The 9,765-nt window shown below is 42.6% G+C and overlaps 2 protein-coding genes across 3 annotated transcripts in view; one reads left to right on the plus strand and one right to left on the minus strand.

The window, feature by feature from the left end:
* The window catches only part of ssuh2rs1 (ssu-2 homolog, related sequence 1), a 28,777-nt gene extending 24,237 nt beyond the window's left edge, over positions 1 to 4,540 (minus strand). The window contains exons 1-2 of one of the 2 annotated variants that reach the window (XM_070447817.1): positions 4,128 to 4,540; positions 3,845 to 3,903 (exon numbers count right to left, since the gene is read on the minus strand). In XM_070447817.1, the coding sequence (XP_070303918.1) occupies positions 3,845 to 3,903; positions 4,128 to 4,150 (82 nt within the window). In that variant the 5' untranslated portion in view covers positions 4,151 to 4,540. Of the gene's footprint in view, positions 1 to 3,844; positions 3,907 to 4,127 lie in introns of both variants that reach the window. The other variant, XM_070447816.1, reaches the window with a different exon arrangement.
* A 181-nt stretch (positions 4,541 to 4,721) lies between these two features.
* Positions 4,722 to 9,765, plus strand: LOC111976711 (large ribosomal subunit protein eL32). The gene is made up of 4 exons (XM_024005757.2): positions 4,722 to 4,839; positions 5,634 to 5,735; positions 5,981 to 6,162; positions 9,595 to 9,765. Exons 2-4 carry the CDS (start codon positions 5,640 to 5,642, stop codon positions 9,722 to 9,724), a joined length of 408 nt encoding a protein of 135 aa, XP_023861525.1. The 5' UTR covers positions 4,722 to 4,839; positions 5,634 to 5,639; the 3' UTR covers positions 9,725 to 9,765.

A 9,765-nucleotide genomic window follows, 5' to 3' on the forward strand; every position in this document is an offset into this window, starting at 1 on the left:
TCAGAAGATACTATTAACATATAAATATTATTGGTAAGAGAAAAAATAGCTAAATAATAACTGCAGATTAAATAATACTGTATTAAATAATTGCCCTTTAAGAGTGTGTCATGATTATCATCAAATGTTTTCTTCTCACACTATTCAAACCCAACAATCGAATAAAGAGCTATGAAGCTCTCTTAGCCTATAGATAACATATTATGAACAAATAATCTGAACATCATGTCAGTATAAAACTCCACACATATTTTGGAATTTATGTGCATCCTTGAGAATCGCTAATAAATATCCAAAAACAGCACACGGTTTTCTCTCCCACAAACCTGCACATCATCATCTTATCTCTTTTGTGACACCAATGTGAGGGGTTATGGCAGGAGAAACAGTGTTGCAGTAGTGTAGTGTGTGGTGCGGGAATAATGACAAGCTAACCTGGGGAGCTTTGTGTTCACATTGTCCTAAAAAAGGGAACCAGACTGTGGAATTCAAGCGACCCAAGACCAGAGACTCAACTCAAATCTTATTAGTCACATACGCCGAATACAACAGGTGTAGTGAAATGCTTACTTACAAGCCCCTAACCAACAATGCAGATTAAAAAATACAAATAAGAAATAAAAGGAATTAAAGAGCAGCAGTAAAATAACAAGAGCGAGACTATATACAGGGGGTACCGGGACAGAGTGAATGTGTGGGGGCACCGGTTAGTCGAGGTAATATGTACATGTAGGTAGAGTTATTAAAGTGACTATGCATAGATAATAGAGTAGCAGCGGCGTAAAAGAGGGGGTGGGCAATGCAAATAGTCTGGGAAGCCATTTGATAAGATGTTCAGGAGTCTTATTTCTTGGGGGTAGAAGCTGTTTAGAAGCCTCTTGGACCTAGACTTGGCGCTCCGGTACCGCTTGCCGTTTGGTAGCAGAGAGAACAGTCTATGACTAGCGTGGCTGGAGTCTTTGAAAATTTGTAAAATCATCGAGGATAACACACAAAGTCTGGGACTTTTTCCATTGTGGTCCACTTGAGACAAGATGGATAGGCAAGATCAAACACAGTATGGCATTTAGATAATAAGATCTAAAAACAAAGAAGAAGAACATCTATCTCATCATTGCAGTTACATTCACAACGGTCTTGGTTTGTTTGGACCATGATAGTTTGTTGGTGATGTGGACACAAGGGAACTTGAAGCTCTCAACCTGCTCCACTACAGCCCCGTCAATGAGAATGGGTACATGCTCGGTCCTCCTTTTCTGTAGTCCACAATCATCTCCTTTGTCTTGATCACGTTGAGGGAGAGATTGTTGTCCAGGCACCACACGGCCAGGTCTCTGACCTCCTCCCTATAGGCTGTCTCGTCGTTGTCGGTGATCAGGCCTACCACTGTTGTGTCATCGGCAAAGTTTATGATGGTGTTGGAGTCGTGCCTGGCCGTTCAGTCAGGTTTGAACAGGGAGTACAGGAGGGGACTGAGTACGCACCCCTGAGGGGCCCCTGTGTTGATGATCAGCGTGGCGGATGTGTTGTTACCTACCCTTACCACCTGGTGGCGGCCCGTCAGGAAGTCCAGGATCCAGTTGCAGAGGGAGGTGTTTAGCCCCAGGGTCCTTAGCTTAGTGATGAGCTTTGAGGGCACTATGGTGTTGAACACTGAGCTGTAGTCAATGAATAACATTCTCACATCGGTGTTCCTTTTGTCCTTGTGGGAAAGGGCAGTGTGGAGTGCAATAGAGATTGCATGATCTGTTAGGGCAGTATGCAAATTGGAGTGAGTCTAAGGTTTCTGGGATAATGGTGTTGATGTGAGCCATGACCAGCCTTTCAAAGCACTTCATGGCTACGGGTCGGTAGTCATTTAGGCAGGTTACCTTAGTGTTCTTGGGCACAGGGACCTATGGTGGTCTGCTTAAAACATGTTGGTATTACAGACTCGGACAGGGAGATGTTGAAAATGTCAGTGAAGACACTTGCCAGTTGGTCAGTGCATGTTTGCAGTACACATCCTGGTAATCCGTTTGGCCCTGCAGCCTTGTGAATATTGACCTGTTTAAAGGTCTTACTCACATCAGTTGCGGAGAGCGTGATCACACAGTTGTCCGGAATAGCTGGTGCTCTCATGCATGTTTCAATGTTATTTGCCTCGAAGTGAGCATAGAAGTAGTTTAGCTTGTCTGGTAGGCTCGTGTCACTGGGCAGCTCTCGGCTGTGCTTCCCCTAGTTGTCTGTAAAGGTTTGCAAGCCCTGCAACATAAGACGAGTGTCGGAGCCGGTGTAGTACGATTCGATCTTAGTCCTGAATTGATGCTTTGCCTGTTTGATGGTTCGTCAGAGGGCATAGTGGGATTTCTTATAAGCTTCCGGGTTAGAGTCCCGCTCCTTGAAAGTGGCAGCTCTAGCCTTTACCTCAGTGCTGATGTTGCCTGTAAGCAATGGCTTCTGGTTGGGGTACGTACGGTCACTGTGGGGACGACGTCATCGATGCACTTATTGATGAAGCCAATGACTGATGTGGTGTACTCTCCTCTCATCGGAAGAATCCCAGAACATATTCCAGTCTGTGCTAGCAAAACAGTCCTGTAGCTTAGCATCTGCTTCATCTGACCACTTTTTTTATTGACAGAGTCACTGGTGCTTCCTGCTTTCATTTTTGCTTGTAAGCAGGAATCAGGAGAATAGAATTATGGTCAGATTTGCCAAATGGAGGGCGAGGGAAAGCTTTGTACACGTCTCTGTGTGGAGTAAAGGTGATCTAGAGTTTTTTCCCTCTGGTTGCACATTTAACATGCGGATAGAAATTTGGTAAAACAGATTTAAGTTTCCCTGCATTAAAGTCCCCGGCCACTAGGAGCGCTGCCTCTGGATGAGCTTTTTCCTGTTTGCTTATGGTGGAATACAGCTCATTGAGTGCGGTCTTAGAGCCAGCATTGGTCTGTGATGGTATGTAGACAGCTACGAAAAATACAGAAACTCTCAAGGTGGATAGAGCATCTCATGATAAGCTTCCTTAGATATTGTGCACCAGCTGTTGTTTACAAATATACATAGTCCGCCACCCCTTGTTTTACCAGACGACTCTGTTCTATCCTGCCGATACAGCATATAACCAGCCAGCGGTATGTTGATAAAGTCGTCGTTCAGCCATGACTCCTTGAAGCATAAGATATTAGTTTTTAATGTCCCGTTGGTAGTTTAATTTTCCTCGTAGGTTGATGATTTTATTTTCCAACGATTGCATTTTAGCTAGTAGAACATAAGGCAGTGGGGGTTTATTCGATCGCCTACTAATTCTCAGAAGGCAGCACGACCGCCATCCTCTTTTCACGCACATGACGGGGATTTGGGGAAATAAGTATGTCCTTCACGTCCGGCTCGTTAAAGGGAAAAGAAAAGCGCTTCTGCCAGTTCATGGTGAGTAATCGCTATTCTGATGTTCAGAAGTTATTTTCGGTCATAAGAGACAGAGTTCGACTATTGGTAAAAACAAAGTGTGTACCTTGAACTCTAATGTCATCCAATTCTAGATATAACACCCTAGGAACTTCCGACAGAGAGTAATTGACGAGTAACCCCCCCCCGAATAAATCTACTTGAATTGAAATTACACGACGTCATCATTCACAGCAGCAGAGAGCCCTACAGATGGCATTTTGAAATTGAATCATTACAGCATCAGGCTACAAACAAATACTTTATAACGTTGTAAAATGTTCAAAAACTCCCACAATGATGTGGGAATTCACACGACAGAGGCTATTATTCATCAGGTTCAAATACAACTAGTAGAAAGGCTAATAATTCAACATTATACATAAACAGACGATGAGATGGAATCACGAATTACCTGGACTTCCTTCTGCTATTGGTGCATATCCAGGATTGGCGGTGCCATAAGACCCATAGCTGCTATGAAAATATAACAGGTAAAGTTAAAGTAGAAGAGCAATGTGTGATTTAAATTGCTACAGACTACACTTTCTATCAAGATGTGCATTTGATTGTATCAATACAGAGGACTGTATTGGCTCATGTTTTGAAAAAGTATAGTATATATATGCTAGGCCTAATACCATGGAAAATAACCACAATCTCCATACAAACATGACTTTTACACATGACGTTCTCACCTTAGAATCGGGGTACTCTCCATTTCCACCTAAGCTTTCACAACATTCAAAGAAATAATGCAAGCGAGAGTTGGTTCCCTTTAGGTTCCCACCCTTGCATGTGATTTATGTTAGATTATTGTAAATCATTACACACATCCAAAAAAATCCCCTTCGTCTGTGGTTCAAGGACTCGCAACTCTTCCTCTTTTTTTAACAAATCTGATGAAACACCAAAAACACAATTTCCCCTTAACAATAACTTTACACAATTTCGATTTAGGCTAAGCTATGACCTATCTCTTCGTTTAGTTTCGTTTCGTGTTGAGGAAGTTCCGTAGTATTTGGGACATTGATCTTGGATCAGTTTAGGTTTCTTGCTAACAATGATAATGACAATTGTTTGGGTGCTGGAAGCGGATTTTGGATCAGCTTTTTGAGAAACCAGCAACCCGTGACAGTGATGATGCGTGCCTCACACAGGAAAAGCATTCATGGGAAACAATTTACATTCAATACCTTATACATGACTAATTGCTTACAATGAGTAATTTTGAGGGAGATGTCCTCAATTTGACATACATAAGAACAGCTATTCAGCCTAGTGCCTACACTAGTTACGTACTTTAATTTATCTAGGTTAATACACTACCCATAACACTTTGCAGTCCTTCCGGAAGCCCTTTTCTTCCCTTCCGCCGTTGCTGTGTCCTCCTTAAAATTATACAGGCGGGTGAGTTATCTAAATCTATGTCCATCGACATATTTAGAAGACGTAAGAACATATATCTAGCTCATTAATCACCTATGTGAATTCAAGTTCTACAATTTACCGCAACATTATAGGCATTGCACATTTCTAATCCCTCAAATGCCATGGTTTCGAACGGCTTGCTTTCCCAGTGGCTAGCTAGCTACCTTTCCACACCGGTGTTTCCAATATCATAACTGCCTAGTTATCTTGCTAGTACCTACGTCCATACAGTGGGGCCGACACGTGTTTCATAAAATATAAATTACGCTTTGATTTTGCATGGTTTTTATAGCTAACGCCAAGGTTTTAGACTCGTAATGAAATGCATATCAGACAAACTAGTTAGCTACGTAGCTATTTATCATATTGCCTTACACAAGTCAACTAACTCGCGCTAGTTAGCCCAAACTCATGCCTTCCAACAATGTTTATTGCTTTAGAACGCACTTGCTTTCAATGGGATTGACATGTTACAAATTCATATCATCTTTACACTTACGGCGTCATGTGTTTACACCGTTTAGTTACCTGTAGCTTGTCATTGTGATACAGGGGAAATCTAAATGGCTTGCAAGAGCCAACTACTGGTAACTTAGCTAGTTACCTTGTTTCTAGCAATACGAGTTGGCAGAACTAGCTAGTCATGTTATGGTAACTAACGTTACACAGCCACTGATTGTGGGTGATTTGATATGCTATAATTGTTGGTGTTTTGCTAGTGTTAATTGTTGCTAGTGTGTGTTTAATGTTAACAAATTACCTTATCTTCTCAGGTCACCATGGCAGCCCTCAGACCTCTTACCAAACCGAAGATTGTCAAGAAGAGGGTTAAGAAATTCATTCGCCATCAGTCTGACAGATATGTCAAGATCACGGTAAGCACATTTGCTAAACGCATATCAAAGATGACACTTCTCCCTTTATTATTGTAAGGTTGCATATCATGTAATTTGTGGCAGAAACAAGGCTTTTCAAACATTGCACTCGCCGGAAACAAGGCTTTTCAAACATTGCACTTGCAGGGAGGCAAAGGACATTAATCTCCCTCGAGCAGAGTAGTTAGAAGGAACATTGATCCTAACTGCGGTTCTATGTAATGTCTTTGCCTTTCCGCCTCCAGAAAAGCTGGCGTAAGCCCAGGGGTATTGACAACAGGGTCCGCAGGCGGTTTAAGGGTCAGATGCTGATGCCAAACATTGGTTATGGTAGCAACAAGAAGACCAAGCACATGCTGCCCTCTGGCTTCAGGAAGTTCCTGGTGCACAACATCAAGGAGCTCGAGGTCCTCATGATGAGCAACAAGTAAGTTTTGTTGGTTAGATTTTGGTGTAGTTTTTATCTTCAAGTTAAAGGTACCCAAAGGGCAATATTATTCCTCATGGGGGTATTTCCAAGTCTCCTATTTAACTGATACCACCCACAACATGAAGCATACTACATAGGGCATTACATGCAAAGCTACATGGGGTAGAATAGAGGGCGTAGTCTTAGTGGAAAGAGGATTGCGTAAGTCATGCCTGTCCACAAGGGCCAGGAGCAAGTTCCAGCAGAATTGACATTATCTATAATTCACTTCTACTCGCCTTATGATGAAAAGATCATCAAGTATGCACCGTGCCTACCTTGGGTAAACCCTCGTAAATCAAGTATATTGCTTTGATTTTCTAGTCCTGGGTACCCACAGTTATAGACTTGTAATAAAGCCCCTTCCTGTTTCAGAAAGTTAACTGGGGTGTGTTCAGCAGGACGCAATGTTTTTGAACATTCAAATCGAAATGTTCTATGTAGACCGAACACGCCTCTGACATGTAAAATAAGGAATCACATCGACTCTGTTCATAGCATTTTCTATCTTCAACGTTGGAGAACGTTCCTAATATGTAAATAAACGATACAATTTAAGACAGAATACCACAAATGTCAGTAGCCTCGGTTTTTCTAATGACTGCCTTGCCTGGTTCACCAACTACTTTGCAGACAGAGTTCAGTGTGTCAAATCGGAGGGCGTGTTGTCCGGTCCTCTGGCAGTCTCTATGGGGGTACCACAGGGTTCAATTCTCGGGCCGACTCTTTTCTCTGTATATATCAATGTTGCTCTTGCTGCGGGCGATTCCCTGATCCACCTCTACGCAGACGACACCATTCTGTATACTTCTGGCCCTTCCTTGGACACTGTGCTATCTAACCTCCAAACGAGCTTCAATGCCATACAACACTCCTTCCGTGGCCTCCAACTGCTCTTAAACGCTAGTAAAACCAAATGCATGCTTTTCAACCGTTCGCTGCCTGCACCCGCACGCCCGACTAGCATCACCACCCTGGATGGTTCCGACCTAGAATATGTGGACATCTATAAGTAACCTAGGTGTCTGGCTAGACTGCAAACTCTCCTTCCAGACTCATATCAAACATCTCCAATCCAAAATCAAATCTAGAGTCGGCTTTCTATTTCGCAACAAAGCCTCCTTCACTCACGCCGCCAAACTTACCCTAGCATAATGCACAGCCCCATGTCGCAAGGATCTGTACACAATTCCTGGAAGCTGAAAATGTCCCAGTTCGTCCATGGCCTGCATACTCACCAGACATGTCACCCATGAAGCACGTTTGGGATGCCTTGGATCGACGTGTACAACAGCGTGTTCCAGTCTCGCCAATGTCCAGCAACTTCCCACAGCCATTTAAGTGGGACAACATTCCACGGGCCAGAATCAATAGCCTGATCAGCTCTATGCAAAGGAGATGTGTCGCGCTACACGAGGTAAATGGTGGTCACAGCAGATTAGGTGGTTCTCTGATCCACGGCGACTACCTTTTTTGGGTGGCATCTGTGACCAGGCATGTGAAATCCATAGATAAGGGCCTAATGAATTTATTTCAATTGACTGATTTCCTTATGAACTGTAACTCAGTAAAATCTTTGAAATTGTTGCATGTTGCGTTTAGATTTTGGTTCYGTGTATAAATAAAAAGCATTTTAGATCGGCGTTTTAAAAAAAGCAGAAAGAGTTTCCTTTCTTTCCTGCATGAAAAATGCAGAATTATGCACTAAGATGACCCCTAGTTTAACGTGCTAAGTAAGTGGTTAACTTAAGGTGACAAGAGAATCATATTGTGTTCGCTTTCTGCCATGTTTGTGCAGAAATTCATCCATTGTGCAAATCTACAATTTCATCAGCAGTCTGGGTGGCTGGTCTCAGACGATCCCACAGGTGAAGAAGCGGGGTGTGGAGGTCCAGGGCCTGCGTGGTTACATGCGGTTGAGGCCAGTTGGACGTACTGCTAAACTCTCAAACAATTTTGGAGGTGGCTTATGGTAGTGAAATGAACATTCCATTCTCTTGCAACAGCTGTGGTGGACATTCCCGCATTCCTCATGTCAAATGCAGGCTCCCTCAACTTGTGACGTCTGTGGAATTGTGTTGTGACAACTGCACATTTTAGTGGCCTTTTATTGTCCGTAGCAGAAGGTGCACCTGTTTAATGAACATGCTGTTTAATCAGCTTCTTGATATTCCACACCTGTCAGGTGGATGGATTATCTTGGCAAAGAAAATGCTCAGTAACAGGGATGTAGACACATTTGTGCAAACATTTTTTGCTAAATAAGCTGTTTGTGCATATGGATAATTTCATCTATCTTTTCAGTTCCTGAAACAAGGGACCAACACTTTGTTTCATTTATATTTTTCTTCGGTGTGTTTTCTGTGACAGAGAACTATAGTTAACGCTATTGAAGCAAAAAACACTGACTTCATATATAACGTAACCCCTGTCAATACACAGCTGGACTCACCTGCTTTCTCCTATTGTGCTATTTACAAACAAACACGTGACTGGCTCAACTGCTGGGGAACTAAGTAAGCTTCATAATGTGACTGGTGTAATAAGAAACAGATTGGATTTATATCCTAATGCATTCCAAAAGTTGACTGCAGGTATTTACTTTAAATAGCTACAAATTAAAATGTATTGAAAAACCTCATAGTTTCTACGGTATTGAAGCTACAGAATGTTTCTATTTCCAAATACCCAAGTATACGGTATACCACTTGTTTTCCAACCCTGGTCCTCGAGTAACCCCAACAGTAAACATTTTTATTGTAAACCTGGACAAGCACACCTGATTCAACTTGTAAACTAATCATCAAGCCCTCATTGAGCTGAATGAGGTATTTGTTCAGAGCTACAATGAATGTGTACTGTTGGGGGAATTTGAGGACGAGGGTTGGGAAACACTGCGGTATATAGCCTAAGCCTACTTCAGTCTCCAGCGCACTGTTTGGTTGTTGTGGGCTTTTTTTTTCTCTTTACTTGTCAAGTGTAAGACAAAAAGATAGTGCTTGTGTGGTTGAATATCCAAACGTTGCCCACATATGAAAATGTTACCTAATTGGTACAACAACAACAAATGTTTGAGTGTAGTCAGCCATGCACAAAGTAAACGGCAACAGTGTGCCACTTTTCACAACAACTGTGCTGAAGCACAAGGTTAAATTTCTCTGCTGTTTTGGTCCTGTAGCTATCGCATTGAAGCAGCGTGAAGCACACCTGTACACATGCACAGATCCTTAGTGTAACTGTGAGGGCAAAGTCTTGCATTGGGCTGCTCATAGCAACATAATGTTGTCTCACTGAAACAATCCTCTCCTTCTCTCCCTGTGCCATTCAGTCTCCAGTGTGTATGGTATTTGGTAATTATCTTGCCTCTAACCATCCTCTCCCCCTCCGTAGGACCCACGCTGCTGAAATCGCCCACAACGTGTCTTCCAAGAACAGGAAGCTGATTGTGGAGAGGGGAGCCCAGCTGGCCATCAAGATCACCAATCCCAATGCCAGACTCCGCAGCGAGGAGAATGAGTGATCCAGCCATTATTTTCTTAATAAAACAGATGTTTAAATGTG

The sequence above is a fragment of the Salvelinus sp. IW2-2015 genome, linkage group LG17, assembly GCF_002910315.2.
Source record: "Salvelinus sp. IW2-2015 linkage group LG17, ASM291031v2, whole genome shotgun sequence".
Classification (NCBI taxonomy): Eukaryota; Metazoa; Chordata; class Actinopteri; order Salmoniformes; family Salmonidae; genus Salvelinus; species Salvelinus sp. IW2-2015.

Excerpts from the sequence above, each read along its gene's own strand:
- LOC111976711 (XM_024005757.2), top strand. The coding sequence starts at position 5,640 with ATGGCAGCCCTCAGACCTCTTACCAAACCGAAGATTGTCAAGAAGAGG. Across the intron at positions 5,736-5,980 it reads ACAGATATGTCAAGATCACG|AAAAGCTGGCGTAAGCCCAG; the intron begins GTAAGCACATTT and ends TTCCGCCTCCAG. Across the intron at positions 6,163-9,594 it reads GTCCTCATGATGAGCAACAA|GACCCACGCTGCTGAAATCG; the intron begins GTAAGTTTTGTT and ends CCCCCTCCGTAG.